This window comes from Epargyreus clarus, unplaced genomic scaffold (genome assembly GCF_041222505.1).
Source record: "Epargyreus clarus isolate Ecla_fem2 unplaced genomic scaffold, WU_Ecla_fem_2.2 ptg000012l, whole genome shotgun sequence".
In the NCBI taxonomy this organism is placed as follows: Eukaryota; Metazoa; Arthropoda; class Insecta; order Lepidoptera; family Hesperiidae; genus Epargyreus; species Epargyreus clarus.
Genome location: NW_027332220.1, coordinates 5,465,790 through 5,487,972, shown reverse-complemented (window position 1 = coordinate 5,487,972; position 22,183 = coordinate 5,465,790). Strand labels below are relative to the sequence as shown.

The following is a 22,183-nucleotide window of genomic DNA, read 5'->3' as shown; positions in this document are numbered from 1 at the left end:
TCTATGCAATTATTTCCGTTTATATGCAAAAGCTATGTCCCTTGGAAGTACTTGCACATCCAGCTCATGATAACCAGCAAAGTGACGAATGCAAAAGCGACGAGCAGAATTTGCACGACATCTATATTGTAGCACACGTCGTGGCTCCCCATCACATCTACCGTCCGTTCACGATGTGGCAGACGATCAGGAAAAGTAGAACCAGGATTATCACGGAGCCAACCACCATCAACAACTGGTTTAGGTTGAAGCTTAAGCCACAAGTAGCACCACCAGCTTTCTTACCCATTCTATCGTATTAGATACATAGCAGCTACATAGCTTCTGCAGTTATTTAACTGTAAATTTACTCCATTTTTGGCTTGCTATTAATAATTTTGATGTTGCAGAATTTGTGACAGACAATTTGACTTTGACATTTAAGTAGGTAATGAAGATTTTCTATAAAACTGGCCAGAATGTCTTCATGAAAATATGAAGAATCGCATGGCGGTGCGGTTACCATATCGGTGTGACATGAAGGGTTCCGGCTTCGATCCCCGGCCAGACAGACTTCCCAATAATGAATGTATGTATTTTCTGAGTCTGCATATTTGTGTGTTCGTGTATTTGTGCCATGGACACGCATAAACATGAATATCACCAAATTAATATCATCATCAAATTGACCTAATAAATAATTGTTTCATTAATGAACTGATTAACAGAATTAAGCAGGTAGGTACATATTTTCATACTTTTTCTCAATTTGATTATATTGATATTAAATTGAACTAAGATATATCTACCTATTAGTACCGCGTCAGGAGTTTCGTGCGTCAAAGGGTATTGTCAACGCAATTATAGTCCCTTATTTAGTTACATAGAATTTTTTTGCTACGCTAAAGACCAACAAAGCATGAGAAAGACATATACTTAACAAAGCTTAAAGACATTCTACTAGAGAGAAAGAGATGCCATGAAAAGTCATTCTCTTCGAATAAGCGGTCTAAAGCTTGTCCGACTACGGCGCGTTTTATATTTTACCAAAATTAATACTATTTATTAATATTTTGCTGATTTATTGTAACAATGGTATCTTGTTCTATCGTAAAGTGTACCGTTACAAGGAAAAATAATACACGGAACTATACCTACATTTCACAGGTAAATACGATTTTTCTATGCGAGGGTTTCAAGCAATATTTGGTCAAATTTCATATTAATTGGTTTCACACATAGTTGTTAGAATTTTATATTCATTTATCTTTCTATAAATACATATATTTCATAGCTGGATGAAAAATTACCAAAATATATACGAGAACTAAATTATTTATTTACGCTAGGGCTTGACAAAATGGTGACATCATATTATAACGATAATTTGTTGATAATATACATAATAATAAAAATCATTTTATGCATCGTAAAAATAAATATAAAAGTGAACTTTGTTGGCGTATTGTAACGGAATTTTCATATTCTGATTTTTTATGTTATTATAACTCGAATATTTGTATCACATATCTTTTCAAGGATACTAAGTCGATCAAGTGAGGTACGTGAAAAGTGGATAAGAATAATAAAATCGGCCAGAATGGACTCCTATCATCATCGGTATCTAATATGTAACGAACATTTTGAGGAATAATGTTTTATACCAAGAAGTCGTCGTAATAATTTATATTTCATAATACTTGTTTCATAATATTAATAAATAATAATCTATAAAAATATGGTATTTTATTTAATTGTGTAATAATTTGGATACGAAAGCTACGTTGCCACGTCAGGGTCATCAAATTAATACAGGATATAATCGATAAAAAGTATGAAAGTAACAACACTATTACGCACACATTCACATAGCAATTTTGGTAATGCGTATAAACTGACATTGTGTATTTTTGACATCCTAAATCTATGTTTTCATAAATATTTTATAACAATGACAATTATGCCAATTGGGTTCCCGCCAAAAATCAATATCTCCCGCCACGCCGCACCGCACCATAGACTCAAATCTCTTCGCCACATTTTTGTATGGTTGAGGCAGGAGGCACCTCTGCATTATCAGGGTTGAAGAGTTGAAGGTCGAATTTTTCATTATATATCTCTGCTCATCAACCTTATTAAATATTCATAAGTTCCAAATGCCTACGTTGTATGGTTGAGGTAGGAGGCACCTCTGCATTATAAGGGTTGAAGAGTTGAAGGTCGAATTTTCTATCTTTTTGATCTAAATACTCAATGTTCTTTTAAGTTCCATGAGATTTGGGTGAGCAGAAAGTAAGTTTCGTCACAGTCGGCCATCAGACCACAATTGCGGCGCAATTTACGTCTCACCTCACCTCACGTCCCTCTATTACTCCTTCTCACCTCTTTGCTCTAGAAATACTTCCATCCATTTCCATATGATAGATCTACTTCCGATATTACATATTTTCAAATAGCCTTTGCCCACGCAAAGTATTTCTCTACGCAGTGTGCATAGGTACCACTCTGTCAAGGCTCAGTGTCCTTGGCCACTAAAATTTTTCATGCATGTCAGTATCCTCCTCTCCGACGCGTCTATTTTGACCTCACACTTGTACTTGTTAAATACCTCACACTCTAAAATACATTGACAATGATTTCTGATTTTCTAGTCTTCTTTCTGGTATTGGTTCCTTACACATTCTTCTCCATAAGGCTACAGACGACAAAGAATAACAGCATCAAAACATCCATCGACCCAACGATAGTTAAAAGTTGGTTCAGATTAAATTTTAAGGCGCAAGACTTTGCCATATTGGCTAACTATTGTTCTTTATATTGTATTTTATAATTTAAGTTAAAATTGTTGAATTTGTAGTGCCTTATTGGAGAAAATTTATGTTCAGATTGAAGAATGGCTTTTCCTCTGGTTTAATCAGATCACTAGAATTCATACAGCAGTTTTAACAGTTCAGAATTTTCTATGCAATTTTTTTCCGTTTCCATGCAAAGCTATGTCCCTTGGAAGTGCTTGCACATCCAGCTCATGATAACCAGCAAAATGACGAAAGCAAAAGCGACGAGCAGAATTTGCACGACATCTATATTGTAACACACGTCGTGGCGCCCCATTACATCGTCCTTCCGTTCACGATATGGCAGACGATCAGGAAAAGTAGAACTAGGATTATCACAGAGCCAACTACCATCATCAACTGGTTTAGGTTGAAGCTTAAGCCACAAGTAGCACCACCAGCTTTCTTACCCATTCTATCGTATTAGATACATAGTACCGTGGTACGGGGACAACTTCTGCAGTTATTTAACTGTAAATTTATTCCATTTTTGGCTTGCTATTAATAATTTTGATGTTGCAAAATTTGTGACAGACTATTTGACTTTGACTTTTGAGTAGATAATAACGATTTTCTATAAAACTGGCCAGAATGTCTTCATGAAAATATGTAGCCTCGCATGGCGGTGCAGTTACCATATCGGTGTAACGCGAACGGTTCCAGCTTCAACCCCTGGCCAGACTTCTCAATAATGAATGTATATCTTTTCTGAGTCTGTTTGTTTGTGTATTCGTGTATTTGTGCCATGGACACGCATAAACAAGAATATCACCAAATTAATATCATCAAATTGACCTAATAAATAATTGTTTGATCAATGAAGGGATTAACAGAACTAAGCAGGTAGGTACATATTTTCATACATTGTCTCAATTTGATTATAATGATATTAGATTGAACTGCGATATACCTATTAGTGCCGCGTCAGGAGTGTCGTGCGTCAAACGGTCAAAGTCAAGGCAATTATAGTCCCTTATTTAGTTACCTACATTCAAAGACATTCAACTATGGCAATAACTTGAATGTATACCTATATTAATCTAGTTTTTTTCTGTTCTCAATCTCTTTGGTTATACTGTAAGATTATTGTATAAAGCTATATTTCTAGAATATATCACAATAAAAGAAACATTTAGAGGAAGATGATATATTTTCATAAATATTTTATAACAATGACAATTACGACAATTGGCTTCCCGCCAAAATTCAATTTCTCCCGCCACGCCGCACCGCACCACAGATTAGAAATCACTTCCCCATAGTAGGGAATATGCACATTGTTTTTATTATTTTAAATCACTTACCACTTTGTTTTAACATAGTAAAAAATATAATCAATTTGATTACTGTTTGAAATATATCTTTTATAATTATTTAAGGTATCGATAAAATTTGACATGTTTTGAACGCCGCCATTTTTCGCGCTCTTTGAATGACGTTACTGAGCATGTTTTGTGTTGATAACTATATGCACATAAAGTTATTATTTAAGGTTTTCAGGTTTCATCCCTATTTACATCATGGAAAAGGCTAAATAACCACTTTATAGATTTTTCCTGAAGTTATTGTGTAAAAACACTACTATAAACATTTTGCATAGTATTTTTTTCTGTTTCAAAAGATGCGAAAATACGAAAATGTGGTGTAAGATAATAGCAAACAGATAAAGTATCTCCAAAATCACATTAACATTTGCATTTACTGGAAGAAACAATAATTTTAGGTAAATCATTTTAAAATATTGCATTGATTATATACTTCGTTAGGTACTTATCGACTTCTATATCAAATACTATTTGAAACACACAAAATGCACTATAATTTATTATAATATTATAAAGATAGGTGAATGTTAACAACATTTAAGTTATGATGAGTTATAATTATTTCTGAATTGACCTATGCATAAAAAGTAATAACCTGTTTATCAATTTTTGCATATTTTTGGTAAATAGTCCGATTGTGCTTTGACAAAACTACTTTCAATCATGGTTCTTGATTATTCCTAATCATAATATATAGAAAAATCGCACTAGGTAATACAAACACTGCAGGAATATAAATAACAATTTTTAAAAAACAATTTTTAATAAACAATTTTTCTGTCAAACAGTATGAATATCGTCGCCGATAAACATCGTAACACGCTCCGTGACGTCATGTTTCGATTCGACCAATGGCAATGCGTTTTGCAAATTTGAATTTCGCTCGCATAATTTACGATTTTAGATTATAGTTTTAATGAATAAAAAATACCTATTTGTTTAGATGTAATTTGAGGATCATAAAGCAGTAGCCAAGAAAAAAATATCAAGAAAATCTAAATTACATTCATATTCCCTATTGTGTATTATGATTTAGTTATACTTAAAAATAAAAATAAAACTTGTGATAGAAAACAAATAAAAAAAATGTAAACAAAATTTTATTTTACAAAACGAAAACATACAAAAATATTATAATGTACCTTAACTTAAAATAAGATAACAATTATTTTTATTTAAAAAATAAATATAGTTAACAGAAGTAATGCCTCGTAGTAGGTTTGCCTAAAATAGTGCCTCTCAAACATTTTATAAAACTAAATCTGATTTTCGTAAGGTTGTTAAGACAACTGTACGAAATAAATAAGTTTGTATTTCATTAAAAAAATATCAGATAGATACACTCTCTCACTCTGATAGCGGACCCGTGCCCAGAAGTGGGACAGAATTAGGTTCACAACGTGTAATATTTTTGAAACTCCTTAAGTATTTACCGTAAATACTATTTAGTAATAACTAACTACTGCTCTGTTGGTAACTAACAATGTAGTAGCTACTTCAGGATGTCACGCCTCAATTTTGTTTTTCCTGAAAAAAATATTATTAAATTACTTTTTTGTAAGTAACTTATTGGTTTTTAAGACCCAGTTTTCTGATATAGTTATAAAGGAAATAATGTTATAATACTTGTCGCATTACGTGCAAATAAAGATAGTATTGCGAAATTACAGACGCTACAGTTTTGCATTATATACAATAAAGTCACGTAGTATATAACAATATGTGCATGTCCAATTTATTTACAAAAACACTCACCATTATTTTCTTACCAACACATCTATGTACAGTTATTAGCAGTGATATCGGTAACATTTAAAAAATACAATAATAAATCTTCCACTTTTGTCTTATGTGTCATTCAAATATAATAAAATACTGTTATGACATTGAAATATATAATAAACCAACACATAAACACGTAAAATCAGAACAGAAATCTAAATCCATCATAGACATCTGCCTGACCGAGGGTCGAACCCGCAACCATCAGTTCAGTCAGGTGATGACCGCACCATCACGGTCGACACATAACTTATATAGGACTAGCTGACCCGGCAAACGTTGTGTTGCCATATAAATAAAAAAATGTTAATGGTGAACAACCCTTATCACTTATGGTATGACAAATAGATTGTAGCCGATTCTCAGACCTACTGAATATGCATATAAAATTTGATGAAAATCGGAAAAGCTGTTCCGTAGGAGTACGGTAACCAACATTGTGACACGAGAATTTTATATATAAGAAGATTAACCACATTAATTCAAAAAATTAAACAAACATTAGTTTCAAACCATTTATTTACACCTTGAAACATAAATCTTACTAATCCCAGTTCAAAATAACTTAATACATAAAACAAATTAAATAATGGCAATTTCTTACAAGCGAATTACGTAAATCGTTTATTTCCTCCCAACTTAAACCACTACGAACCATAGATCAAATGACAAGCAGAAATGGTAAATACAAGCACACTTATTTCTATAATTAGTTTCTTAGAAAGCCGACCAAACTATTAAAACCATTTTAATCGCTAAGTTATAAATACCCCTCTAGATATTACGTTTTATTTAGAGTCTCTTCTAATTTATCGACACGAAAAGATTTAAATCGATCACAAAATCTTTCGTTATTACTTATTTTTTTTTATATCACGGCGTGCGTAAATTGACGTTTTACGCACGCTTCGCGTGCGCAAAACCCCCATTTCCGACCCCGTAATATAAAATTTTATACAACACGCGGACGAAAAATGTTTTTCTGACTCGTGTGATTGCAGTCCTCGCCTGCGGCTCGGCCTGCAAACTCACACTTGTCAGAAAAAAAATTTTCGTCCTCGTATTGTAATGTACTATTTATAATATAGGAGTAGCAGACGAGCATGCAGTCCACCTGATGGTAAGTGGCTACCGCGGCCCATTGACATATGTAATCAACCCCAGATAAGATTGGATATTCCTATCTGAGGTCGGCCACAGATCCGCCGCTACCCGTGAGGACTAAGCTGGAACGCCTCGGAAAAGTATGTCTCCCTTACCACACCCTTCAAAACGGAACACAGCAGCGCTCAATACTGCTGTTATCATGCCGTCCTGCATAAAAACATATAATTCATATCAACTTAGTATATAGGACGTTTTGAACGTAGCATACTGTTTAACAGACTTCCCAGTGGAAATAGATTATCTATTCCTCCCGTAATTATATTTTTTATTTTGTATAGATAAAACAAATTTCTGAACGGATCAAACCGATTACACGCGAATATGTTTGGAGAGACCCTTATGACAATCTATAGGGATTGTCTATAAATTAAATCACACACTTATATCTTAAGGGTACACAAATTGTGTAATAGATTGAAAGGCAATAGTTAAGTATTATAATGTGACGTCACAATATACAATATTAAAAAATATATGTACTTAAAAAATAATTTAAATTTGATGATGAAATGAAAATAAAATTGAATGACATTTGTAGTTTAATATCGCCCTCATATATTTCTAAGGCCAGAAAAGTCATAGGAATGTTAAACATATTCAAATCAATAAATCAGTTAATTATAAACAAATAATTAATTTTGATGATGAATTTATTTTCAAATTATTCCAAAATTTTCATAACCCTTTTATGTGTTATAGGACAGGTTAGTAGTTAAAAAAATTCTGCTACTTACATTGCAATACTAGTAGTATACTAATATCTTTGGTATTAATATTAAAATGGCATGCTAAATAACATTATTACATAATCTAATTTAGTTAAAGTGCTTCCACAAACCTTAATTTTAAAATAATTATATTATTTGGTATTGTTATTGTGTTCATACGTATTAAAGGAAATCCACCAAAGGTCCATTCAATGAGGCCCAAGTTCTATTACCCGACAGACAAAATAGCATCACACCTTTAGGGGCAATTACATAAGTGCAACATGTTAACTTAACGGTTTTCATCAATTTATGTGAAAAAATACTTTGAAAAGTGCAATTCTCGACAGTAGAAGCATTGACTCTCATAATGAGTTCAACTATCCCACCGCTGGGCACATTTCTGTGCTCAGAATTAGAAGAGTTTAGTTCATATTCCACCGCGCTGGCCTAGCGTGGATTGGTAGACTTCATACACCATTAAGAACGTTTTCATCAAGATTTTATCTATTAAGCACATAACTTTGAAAATCTTGCATGCGTGGAATTACAACCTCGGACGCTCTGATGAAGAACGACTTTATAATCATCAAGTTAACATTTTTTTTATATGTAACCTAACGATAAGGCAAACGGGCTACCTGATGGAAAGCAATTACCGTCGCCTATGGACATTTGCGACACTAGAGGAGTCGCCAATGCATCGCCGGCTTTGAAGGAGAGCTCTTTTTACACCCCTCTTGAAGAGCCCCATGTCATAGTCCTGAGGGAATACCTCAGGAGGAAGTTTATTCCACATTTTGCACGTACGCTGACTGTTTTTGAAATTATCGTGTTATTATTAGTTATTACCTTAATTTTGCAAGATAATAAACTCCGTAGTCACATTGAGATTATACCTATATACACACTTACGTCATTGCAATTCTAAAGTGTATGTGAATATTACTTATCCAAAGTGCAATAGCGGATCTCTTTAATTATCATAAACCACAAAAACAATACCATAAGTATATAGCAGGGGAGTGAAAAGATGTTCAAAGTATTGCAAATTGATTGAGAAAATAGTAAAAATGTAGTCGAAAACAATGAAGTCCTTTTTAAATTTCATTTTACAACAAATGGATAAAAACACAACGGATTTTAATCCACTGGCATCACAAAAAAGAATATACATTTAAAAGTGAAATAAATAAGTTAAAAGTGTATTTCAAAATAAATGAAAACGAATTAAATATATTTTGCATTGTTTTGACCATCCTTTCAAGCGATAGGATACAAAAAACCAAATCACTAAGATTATGTAACTCAGCTCTGAACTGGTTCAACTATTCAGCTCACGTTAACGCGTCATTGAGCTACAGCTCTATTCAAACTTAACTAGTCTGATCATATTGATAGTTTTTTAAAGAATTAATTAATCTAATGAGCTGATATGTTAGCCCACATAACGACTCAAAGGACTTATTGAGAGCTGGGAATATCAACGCTGTTTATCAATTCAAACTTTAACGCTTCATTCTTGAGCTGAACACTGTTCAAATAATTGATTATGAGCTCTATTCTACTTTATGAACCGTGAGCTGAGCTACACTTCACGCAAATGTTACCCGTATCCCAAATTACTGTTTCTTGTACTTTTTCAGGAACTTCCTTCGGTTGGTCTCCATGGTCCTGATGACGAGCCAGCTTCCAAACTTGCTGGAGGTGGCCTGGATGGTGTTGACGACAACGAAGAGGACCGCGTGTGGGAGATAGCCGGCCGTCTTCGCAGTGGTACCGACCAAACTGATGGCGGATTTCACGAAGTTAGACGCAGAGGGTGCTAGGAACGTGGATCGACGGAGCCCAGACATGTTGGAGCACACGAAACCGGGGAGCACGCATTGTATTATGATGCCCTTCTTGCTGTATTCCATTTCAAGGCACTCCGTGAATTTTTCCACATATGCCTGTAACAAAAAAGATACATTGAGCCGCGTCCGCATGCTTGCCACTTGCCGCAAATGCCAAACCTCAGCAAATGTTTGGGGTTATTTGGAGACTCAAAAACCGCGCTACAAACGCTCCCAGATGTTCACAAACAAAGTCAAACAATTTATGATCCCCATGATTTATTTGATTAAAAAAAAACATTATTTTCTTTTCTTCAAATGTTTCCCTCAAATAGAATTTTCCTATTTATAATTTCAACCGGTTTATTTTTTTTTTAATTGGATTTAACGCGGAAGTTATTTTAAAATAAAATAATCAATATAGTTCTCTCAAAATTACCAATACGATTACATTTACATACACAAAATACACATACATACATACACAGACACGTCTTATGAGATTTACGTTTAAAAGTATTAAATAAAACGGCTTTATACACTCACAGCCCACAACAGAATTCCCTGTATCGTAGGTGCCATGGACACACACATAGACAAATACACAAATACCCAGACCCAGAAACAGAAGTCTAAATTCATCATTTAGATGTCTGTCTAGCCGGGGATCGAACCCAGGACCCTCTGCGCGTCAGACCTGTATGGTAACCGCTCCGCCATGCGGGTCGTCGTCATAGTGTTCCAGGAATAAATGATTTTACTGTCAGGGGTAGCGGCACATTTGTACATTTGTGGGCGACCTCAAGTAGAAAGCTAATCCTATCTTGATTGCAGATGTCAATGGGCGGCCGTAGTCACTTACCATCAGATGGATTGCATGCTCGTCTGCTACTCTTATATTATAAAAAGCGGTAGGTACTAACCTTCGTAGCAGCATAGACGGTGAGCAACGGGCTCGGTATGATGGAAGATCCTGAACCGATGTTGATCACGACGCCCTTACCCCGCTTCACCATGCCGGGCATCACCAGCGCCGACATCCGCGTCACTGATACTATGTTCGCCCGGATCAGGTTCGTCATGGTCGTTTCCCTGTTAACAATAATAATAGTTTGTTAATAGAGATTCGCAGCTTGTGAAGATCTTAATCGATCTACAAAGTTTAGTAACGTTCGATGCGATCGACAGTTGGATAGGTGTCTATTAATATCTCTGGTTAGAAGCTGCCTTCCGATAAACGGAAAGGCATATGAAGCTGTTAATCTTCATTGTTGTCATTGAATAGTAGATGAAAAACCAAGAGGAATCCTTATACTGTTTGGAAACATCCGTCAAAAGTTGGCCACTATCCTTCTTTGAGCGCCAAAAATGGACCGTGAAAAAAGGATACAGCAAATAAAATCGACGTAGAAAATTAGTGACAAGGAAGTATTATGAATCTTGGCTACTGTGGATACGTGTGCTTATACCCAATAATCTGTAAAAAATAAATCTGCGTATCAAAATAACTGACGCGTTTAATGCCCACATATTAGTTAATAAGTTTTAAATATAATATACATTTTCTATGGTTTATTTCGCTAATATTTTTGTTCTTTCTTGGTAGGAAATAGTTAACTTATTTATGTAATTTCGTAGTTTACGTACTTTCCAATTTCGAATAAACTGGAGGATAATTTGTATAAAGAGTAATAAGAGTACAAAGTACAAGCAAAGCAAATTATTATACTAATCTCATTTCAATTGAAAACAATACATTTGAGCACACAATCGTACGGCACGACTTGAATCATTAAACAGGTGCGACATAGATATTAATACGACCATCCTCCACTGAATTAGATCATTAGGCTGTGATAATTAACACTAATGTTAAACATGGACACGCGTTCTGACCATTGACAGATGACTGGATTGTGTGAATTGAGTGTTGGGTCGTGGTGGATAAGGATTGAATTGTCATTAATGACTAATGATTAGTAAACATATGTAATCAACTCCAGATACAATTAGATTCCTACATGAGCTCGGCCACAGACGTTGTTACCCCTGAGGAGTAAGATGGAACGCGTCGGAAGTGCCTCCCTTACCACACACCCTTCAAACCGGAACACAGCAGCACTTAACGCTGCTGCTATTTGGTGGAAATAGATATGTCGCTGGTGGATCTGAAATCGACTTACTAATGGTTATATCTGCAAAATTTTTCTTCTATTATCAGACAAAAATAAAATTCTACGGCATTTTATACCAGACCTAGCACCCCAAATTATTTTGTGCTATATCTAATTGTTTCTTCATTACAAGTACCTTTATACATACAATATCTCTGAGGATTTGAGATTTATATATATTCGAATATATAGGAGCAACTTGTGAATAGTTACGCGCACTCCGCGAACGCGAAACGTGAAAATATTCATAACATCACAATATCGGCATCGGGAAAATATTGGCTGTGTACCGAAAAGCAATAACCTACAACTTTGCAGAAAGTATTGCCTACTTCGCTTGTAGCTATTTGTGTTTTTTTTTATAATATAGGAGTAGAAGTGGCTACTACCGCCCATGGACATCTATAACCAACCCTTGATAGGATTAGATATTCCTACCTGAGGTCAGCCACAGATGCGCCGCTACTCCTGAAGAATAAGCTGGTACGCCTCGGAAAAGTATGTCTCCCTTACCACACCCTTCAAGACGAAACACAGCAGCGCCTAACACCGCTGTTATTAAGCAGAAATAGGTGTTGTCGAACTACAAAGGGTTCTACCACCTTCGTGTTATTATTCGATGTGATGATGTGTAGGTAAAATTCATATAATTTCAATTTGAAGTGCAACAGATTTGAAATTGTATTCGTAGGTACAAGGTACTTATTATTTGACAACTAATAAGAGTATTATTTTAATATATTGAATTGTATGTTAATGTTTCAATCAAATCGAATCCAGAACCCCAGGGGGGCATTGCTTCTGTAGTACCGGGACCAGAATAGGGCTACGGTATCCCCTGCCTGTCGTAAGAGGCGACTAAATCGGGCTCCCGGGGTTGCGGGCGGCATGAGTGGGAGCTCAAACCGTCCAGCAAGCAGCCCCGGGAAGGACAGCGGTTTTGTGTGGTCGCATATCGCTGTAATCACCAGGGGATGTGAGAGGAGCGTAAATTGCACCCCCCAGGGCAGAGCCGATAGAAGGGTATCGCGTTAGGAGGACTCCGGTTGTGTTCCATTGGAGAACACGGAGTTCTCCACCAAACGCTTAGGACGGCCTTAGTGCGGTAAGAATCTCACATAACTCAGCGTCACTCTCATGGCGTCGGGTACCTTTTGAAGGTTTCCCCCTCGTCAACAAAAAAAAGGGGGCATTGCCATGGTGTACAAGCATTATACTAAAATCTAAATTTATTACTGTCTATAATTAAGGTTTTATGTTGTTAAGAAGGCGTTGCCATGAGGTTTGCGATACTGTGTTATTGTGACTTAATTTATTATTATTTATTTATCTTCATTCAAAATTTCAACAGTTGTTATATTTATAACGGTTGTTAAAATTAATATTACCTTCGACCGTTGTTCATCAATATATCTAATGTTTTGCTAATCAAAGATCGACACTTGACAATTTCTTCCTCTTGACAAATTTCGGATTAGATAAGTCGATCGGATTAGATAAACGCAGTTAGTAAATAGTAAAAAGTAAAATATCCCTTTCTCGGTTACATCATTTTACCCGCAGAGAATTTCACAGACGCTGAACGGAGTCTTCACAAATAATCCTAGTTCTAGTAGCTAAGACGGCGGTAGTTGGAATGATATTTCAATTTCGTGGCACTTATTTCATACGGTGCCAATATCACACCTGGTGCCTTTGAAAAGTGTGATTTGGTGATTTTCGTTTGTTTATTCTTTGAAAATGGAGAAAATTGGATCATATGTGCCATATTATTTTTAATTTATGATTTCTTGTTAAATTTTGGTGTCGAGCACACCTGAAGGTAAGCGTTCACTGCCGCCTATATCTGTAATCAATCCATCTGTAATAGGATGGGATCTCTACTTAATGTTTATGTATGTGTTACCCCTAAGAACTATGAGGATTAATTTGGAAAGACTCGTGTAACTTCGTTGTATTCTACGATAAGCATGTTATAAACATAGCTCAAGTCTTGAAGGTGGTTCGACTCCGGAAGCATCACATCAATACCAGTGTATTCCGGTTTGAACGATTTGCTAAGAGAAACATACTAATCAGAGACGTTTCAATTTGGTTCTCAGGGGTAGTAACGTATCCGTAGCCGACCTTAAAGGTAGGATTTCTAGTTTATGTGGGGTTGATTACAGATTTCTATGGGCAGCAGTAGCCACTTATCATGAAGTAGAGTGCTTACTCGTTTGCTACCTAAATGTTATGAAAAAAACAAAGACCAACAGTTATTTTACAATTACAGACAGACAATTGGTACCCATTTACATAGATTACAGCAAACAGAAAACATATAAAAATAAAACAGTTAATAATTGAAAGTATTTGTTTTGAATATAAAACACATTTACCGTGGTACAAAGGTCTTTGTGTGAAGCATGTTGAATAATTAATAGTATGTAAGTTTACTTTTCCACGTACGTTTCATATGTACCTATCTACTACTTATGTATAAATAAACGTAAAAGATTTCATTGTCAATACATCTTTATTGTGTGAATGTTTATATCAAGACTGTCGTTAACCCATTACTATCCCACTGCTTGGCACGGGTGTCCTTTCAGAGTGAGATGGATTTAGTCTACAGCGATGGCCAAGTGTTAGTTAGTAGACGTCACACACCTTTGAGAACTTTTTCTTTAAATTCTCTTAGGTGTGCAGGTTTCTTCACGACGTTTTCTTTTATCGTTTTAGATAACTAATTTGTAATACACACATAATTAAAAAAAAAACAAAGGTGCGTGTTTAAACCCTAGGTTTGACCCTTGACCCCACGATTAAGACGCAGAGTTTCAATCATGATTGTGTCCAAACATGGCTGCCACTTGAGGACCCATATTCCCCATTGGTTATCTTCCAGCGGTCTGGCCGTTCCTTTACCACTTACTTATTTTGAGAGCTACGTCAATAAGCTTAGTTCGTCTACGTATTTCATCGTTGAGAAACATCATCTCGTAGCGAAATACCGAGCATAGTTCGCTGAACAACGCCGTTAAAGTAGTGCTAGCCATGTGGTTAGAAATTCAACCTTTCATTCAGGGCGTCTGAAGTTCAAAACACATGCACCTCTGCCTTTTCAAATTTTCTTCGTTATTTGAAATTAATTATTAATTGTTTAAACGGTAAAGTAGAACATCGTGAGGAAATCTGTAAAAATGAGTTCTAAAAAGGAGAAGAATTCTCAAGGATGCGTGATCTGAAGTCTACCTATACGCACTTGGTCAGAGCAGTGGACTATGACTTTATCCCTCTCACTTTGAAGGTGGTAGAACCCTTTGTGGTTCGACTCCGGCGGCACCACCGCCACATCTATTTCTACTAATAACAACAGTGTTAGGCGCTGCTGTGTTCCGGTTTGAAGGGTGTGGTAAGGGAGACAGACTTTTCCGAGGCGTTCCAGCTTAGTCCTCAGGGGTAGCGGCGCATCTGTGGCCGACCTCAGGTGGAAATATCTAATCCTATCTGGGGTTGATAACAGATATCCATGGGCGGCAGTAGCCACTTACCATCAGGTGGACTGCATGCTCGTTTGCTACTCCTATATTATAAAAAAAAATCTTAGAAAGGACACATGTGCCCAGCATGTGGACAATAATGGGATGGTCACAAACGACGCTGATATTTTGGATGAGGTCAACAGTAAAGAATCAGAACAAAACTTACCAATCAGGTACATCCAAAAAGTACTCCGGGTAAGTGTACGAGATGCCCACATTGTTGACCAGCGTTCCAATCTCCAGGTCTTCTATCGACTTAGCGATGCCATCGTAGATGTTCTCATCACAGAAGTCCGCCTGCACTATCTTCGTGTTCACTTTGAACTCTTGCTCTGAAAAGATACAAGTGTGTTAGATTCTGAATATTTTATTCGGAGTTTAAATTGATAGTTGTAGGTGAACTGCTTCCCTGGAGATTTATAAAAGTGGGAATAATAGTGTATGTGTTACTTATTACATTTTTATTTCATGTATGAAGGTAACATTATTTTTTCTAATATAGAAATAGTTAACGAGCAGTCCACTTAATGGTAAGTGGTTACTGCCGCCTACTAACATCTGTAATCAACTGTAGATAACAGTAGAGTCCTTGAGTTCGGCCACAAATGCATTGCTCCCTCTGAGGACTAACTTGGAACGCCTTGGGTAAGTATGTCACTCCCTTTAAAATAGAAAATATAGGCTCTTAACACATTTATTATTAGGCAGAAACAAGTGTGGCGGTGGTTGCTCCTGTCCACCACAAAGGTACCATATTCAAATTATTAATTTTAAATTCTTAATTTATAACATAATAAATAAATTCATTTGTGTGTATTACGATACATCGAGAGTATTTAAAACAAGGATCGCTTGCCTTGACATAAAAATTGATCAACTACAGTTCAAGCTATTGCTTTCTTACTCATTTCTTTCCGAGTCAACTCTAGTTTAAAAAGAAAGCCAGCAACTCCGCATTGCCTCCAAATGCATTTTTATTTACTCTCAGAATTCTCAGGTTATTTTTACCCGAGTTAACTGTTCGGAAACTAACTTCGCTGGCGTCTCGTGCCAAGTAGGTCGCCTTAGGATTGCTTTCAGCATTTGATTATTGTTGTTAGTATACAAATGCGTTTTTAAGACGCCTTTTATTGTAAATCGTAATAGGGTATGGTGGTTAATCAAAGGTGATATTGTTTAAAAAAAAACTACCTTTTTTGATAGCTTTTTTCAGTCGATAACTTTATAATTTGTGATGACCTTAAAGACGCATACATTCAACAGCGATTTTCAAAATTCGCCAATACGACGGATATATCTTGCCATGTACATATGAGACAGAGAATACCTATATATCGTGTTATTTTAATTTAAAATCAGACTTACCAATTTCTGTTGCAGTGGTTTTCAACTTATCTAAGCTTCGACTGACTAGAACAATATCACAGCCTCGGGCAGCCAACTGAAACAAAAAAATAATTAGAAATAGCTTAGCCAGCGCAGTGGACTATGGCCTAAACCTTCTCCTTCTTCTGTGTCCAGCAGTGGGACATTGTGCTGACGTGGATTTTTTTTATAATATTACAGTAGCGAACGAGCATGCTGTCAGCTGGATGGTAAGTGGCAACTAACGCTCATGGACATCTGTAATCAACCCCAGATTTTTTATATATTTGAGCCAAACGATAAAGCAGACGTGCTACTTAATGGAAAGCAGTCAACGTCGCCTATGGACATTTGCAACACCAGTGGAGCCGCCAATGCATCGCCGGCTTTGAAATACAGCTCTTTGTGCACGTTTTTTGATTACACAAGATTCTTAATGTAGTTGCTACAGTAGCCACAAAGTTGCTACCCTTGAAGACTAAGTTGGAAAGCCTCGAAGTGTGTGTCTTTACCACACGCTTCAAACCAGATCGCAGCAGCGCTTAACACTGCCGTTACTAGGCCGAAATAAGTTAGCGTTTGTTCCTCGCAAGTCAAACCACAACGGGTTCTACCTTCGAGCATACATTATTAAGATGAATACACACAAAATCGATCAAACAGTATCTGTTTATTTTCTCAACGTACTTTGCACTCGAGATTGTAACGTTTGCAAACGCCGAGATGAATCGTGGAAATGCTCGGGCGGTCGGTTCTAGTTAAATATTGATATTTATTTGTATGAACGAGTATAGATTCACGTTTAGGTTTCATGGTATTGTTCTATAAATTGTTGGTTTTGATTTAAAGATTTAGAGCTAGTATTCTTAAATCATAACTAGTAAAATCCGAAAATAACTAGATATTATAAATAAACTAGCTGACCCGGCAAACATTGTGTTGCCATATAAATAAAAAAATGTTAAGGGTGAACAACTCTTATCACTTAGGAGTATGAAATAGATAGTAGCCGATTCTCAGACCTACTGAATATGCGTATAAAATTTGGTGAAAATCGGTAAAGCCGTTTCGGAGGAGTATGGTAACTAACATTGTGACACGAGAATTTTATATATAAGATTAGCTCTGATTTAGTGTGGATTACTACGAGTACTACTACTACTAAGTCTGGCGCAGTCAAAAAATGGATGGGTGACCGCGAGTGGCTAACGTGTACCCGCACTTCCGGGCGGGTGTTCCAACAACACGCACTTGGCCAACATGCACCACAGCATCATCTTTTTCGTCTTTCCATAAGATCTTGTAGACTGATGAGAAAGTCAGTATAATAATGGCGATACTACTTTGCGACTTAAATTTGACTTAAACTACAAAATATTTATTTATTTATTTACTCTTTATTGACCATGTTAAAAACAGTGTGGTGCAAAAGGCGGACTTAATGCTATTATCACTTTTTCCTATTTATTTTACTAACCTGGAGTGTGTATGGACCCCAGTTGGATTATAGTGGGTACAGACCCTTAATTTAAATTTGCAAAATTACGTTTACATTAGCAAAACCAGAGCGGCTCAAAAATTTGGATTCAATATTAGCTAACGAGATACGAAATTTTGCATTTCGGTTAACGCAAACATTTGCGATACACAACTTTCAATATGGAATTATGGCGCGTGTGTTTATGTGCCGGTTTATATTGTTAACGTTTTATCATTGTGTTCGCAAGTTTTACACAAAATTACACACGTACATTCGTACCTGTAAGTATTATCAGTCAATCGACAATCAACATAGCTCACATCGGATCCAGAATGGAAACAAAGACCTCTTTCCTGTCGCCAAGGTTTAAACGCCACTTGCATACCACCTTTTCATAGATACTAGACACAATAAGCCTGCAGTCCAATTGATAATAAATATGTAGCTCATGCCGCAATCAGTAGTTCTGGTTCCACTACCTTTCATACGACAATAGTTAAAATATAAGCATATTATTATGATGTTTAGTAATATCAAATGTAAAAACAAAATTTTAAGTAGTAAGCACACGATGTTAAATAATCTCTTATGTTCATGTTATTCCTTATTACAAGTTAAAGCCTTATTATAATCCTAGGAATTAAAATTTATTTTAAATCGCGATTTCCCTTTAAACGTACACTGACACACATACATCATCTTTATTTATTTGCGTACATTGCGTACACCTTCAATAAGAAAACACAACATTATTTACTTTTTATGAAGTGTTGACATATTATATAGTGGTGTGACAAGTGCGAAGTCGTGAAAAATTTAATTGCAATCTAAATAAACGATTTGTCGCCTTAGCGATATTATTGAGTTAAAATACGAGTACATCGAAAAAACTAACATATCGACGGTCCCTACGTATAAAGCGATATGTCAAAATTGCAATTTTTTTTATTGCATATTCGGCTTTAGATTGTCCATATGCTTATGCCTATGTAAGATTTTTCTTTAAATATTATGTATTTTACTAGATTTAGCATTCGTATAAGAGAACAAGTATAACAATTACAGGAAATAGGTGTTGTAAATGCGGATATCTATACTTTTCGTTTTGTACGATGTCTTATGTCTCGGCATGAACGCGGTCATGTCTAACTTAACATCACGCCTAAAAAGCATATTTTCCGCTTTAAATAATAAGTAAGAACACAAAAAAATGTTATTGTTTTTCTAACCTACAAAAGTAAGACATCAATGTAAAATCTGAGTAAGATATCAATACCGTTTTCATGTTTCCTACGTATAAAGTTGTATCTCAGACTTGTCTGGCATACTTTTATTGGCGTTTATACGTAGAAACAGTCATCTGTCAGTTTTTCTGGTAAATATTAAAAAAAAAACAATATTTTAAAATACTAGTACAAACTTTCCAAAGCTATAACAACATTATAAAAAAATATTCTTAGAATTGTACAGAGAATTATTTCTAGAGTAGTTTGATCATTAATTACGCTCTCCTGTAAACCTGCGTTTTCGACATGTCGCTTTATACGTAGAGACCGTCGATATGTGTGTGAGACTTTATAGTTTCTTGACGATTTCAGGATTTGATCTTTTAGCCTTAATACAAATTGAGTTGTTAAAATTAATTATCATTTGCTAAACGGTGAAGGAAGACATCGTGAGGAAACCTGCATACCTGAGAGATATATAAAAAAAATATCAAAGATATGTGAAGTCTACCAATACGCACTTGGCCAGCGCGGTGGACTGTGGCCTAATCCTTCTCATTCTGAGAGGAGACCCGTGCCCAGCAGTGGGACAGTAATGGATTGTTGATGTGATGATGTGTTTGTAATCTTGTAGCGTACTATATGAGTAAAATATTAGAAAAAATATAATAATATATAATAAAGTCTAAATAATATTAGTTGCTTAAAATTTTAATAATGAATTGCTTACAATATTTATTTGTGGTTAACTATTGTAGTTCAAAGATCGTTTTATAAAGCACGTTGAATAATTAATAAGTTTATTTTTCCATTACGTATGTATTTCATATGTATAGTATACGTATAAATATTTTTAATAATTAATTATTAATTCATGAATTATAACTGCTTTTGAAGTTATTTTTGCAGAATGAATAAAACGTTGAATAATGAATAAGTTTATTTTTCCATTACGTATCTATTTCATATGTATAAAAATACGTATAAATATATTTAATAATTAATTATTAATTCATGAATTATAACTGCTTTTGAAGTTATTTTTGCAGAATGAATAAAACGTTGAATAATGAATAAGTTTATTTTTCCATTACGTATCTATTTCATATGTATAAAAATACGTATAAATATATTTAATAATTAATTATTAATTCATGAATTATAACTGCTTTTGAAGTTATTTTTGTAGAATGAATAAAACGTTGAATAGTTAATAAGTTTATTTTTCTATCATATTAAGACGACTATATAAATAAATATAGTTAATTTAATTTTCATTTTAAAGTGAATTTAAAATCAAATGGACGTATTAATATACAGTTTCGTCTATTTGTCTAGCCATCATGTTATGCAATTTCGACATAGAGTAACGGTATAGGCAAAAGCTCAGTGCCTGGGTTACCAAACTATCAGGTAGTTTGGTAAACATAAATTCCCAAAGGTATGTAAAAATTCCAAGTCGCATTTGAACTATAGCTACAACCTTTTAACTCTGACAGTACCTTAGCCCAACAGTGCTACAAAAGTAAGTGGGGTAATAAGTATATTATATTCTACCTAATATTCATTTACACTGTAATTGGATTATTTTGTTATTTTTGTTGTTTAAGAATAAGGAAGCGATAAACCTTTAAATCCCATGTATATGTACAGAAGTAGACCGTGCCGTGTTAACCAAAATCAAATTTTGCCATTTACTTTTTTTTTTAAACATGAGCCGTCTCTGCAGCCGTGTTACATAATATAAATACGTTCATATAAAAGTTTAAAATAATATGATTATATCTTGCAACGGACCGTGTCTGATACGTACTGTCTGTAAGTATAAATACAACATTTCCGTTGAATACCTCCCATGATACCCGGGATCTGCGCGCTAGATTTACCCGCTCCGAGCTCTTGCGCCTGGAGCCACCTCTGCATATAATGGCAATAGAGGATCTACATAGATACTACAGCACTACGCATCCGTGGAATAAGCAACGATTTCTAAAAGTTCGCGGAAATACCATTGAGCCCGCAAAATTATACTTCCCATTAAATCGGATAAGTTTTGACTGTTAAATAATTGCAAAATAACAAGTACCTACCTAGGTATACCTTTTTTTGTTTACGAGGTGGAAACCTTTAGATAACTACAGGGAAAAAGTAGCTATACCTAGTAATGGAAACACGTAAAAAAGTAATAGGGTTTTTTTGCAGTAAAAATTAATTCGGTTACAAAGTATTACATAACTTTAACATTATTATAGTACTTAAGTGTATGTAAAGTGGTTTATACTGCTACGTTAAAATGCACTTGGATATTATGAGTATGAATTTTAATGAGGTTCTTTATTAATCTTCACATAAAAGAATGGGTACCTACCGTTACTTCTACTTAAAGTAATCACAAAAGGACATTAAAAACTTAACCACTTTAAAATCTTAAAACAATATTTTCACTGAATAGAGATATTAAAATAATTATAGTTTAAAAACTAAAAACCACGCTAAAATCGCAAAAGGAAAATCGTAAATCCTGATTCCAGACGATCCTGATAAGGAGAATGGGACAAAATTATTAAAATCGTGTATTGACATCGGTCCTTGGTAAGTCTTTAAAATTTTAAATTAATCGGACCGTTAAAAGTTGGTAAAAATCGGGCTCAAAGATTCCGTTACATACATACGTACGTTACATACACGTTACATACATGTTACATACACACACATACATAGATATACACCAAGCTAATAAATGCATGTTAATTAAAAGTCACTTGACAACCCTATATGTCAT

At 35.0% G+C, this 22,183-nt stretch overlaps 1 protein-coding gene across 1 annotated transcript in view; it reads right to left on the bottom strand.

Moving 5' to 3' along the window:
- Positions 1–5,508: 5,508 nt before the first annotated feature.
- The window catches only part of spidey (hydroxysteroid 17-beta dehydrogenase 12 spidey), a 33,048-nt gene continuing 16,373 nt past the window's right edge, over positions 5,509–22,183 (bottom strand). Inside the window, exons 3-7 of the mRNA XM_073078271.1 lie at positions 16,696–16,771; positions 15,497–15,662; positions 10,553–10,721; positions 9,433–9,746; positions 5,509–5,665 (exon numbers count right to left, since the gene is read on the bottom strand). Of these exons, the coding sequence (XP_072934372.1) occupies positions 5,644–5,665; positions 9,433–9,746; positions 10,553–10,721; positions 15,497–15,662; positions 16,696–16,771 (747 nt within the window). The 3' untranslated portion in view covers positions 5,509–5,643. The remainder of the gene's footprint in view (positions 5,666–9,432; positions 9,747–10,552; positions 10,722–15,496; positions 15,663–16,695; positions 16,772–22,183) is intronic.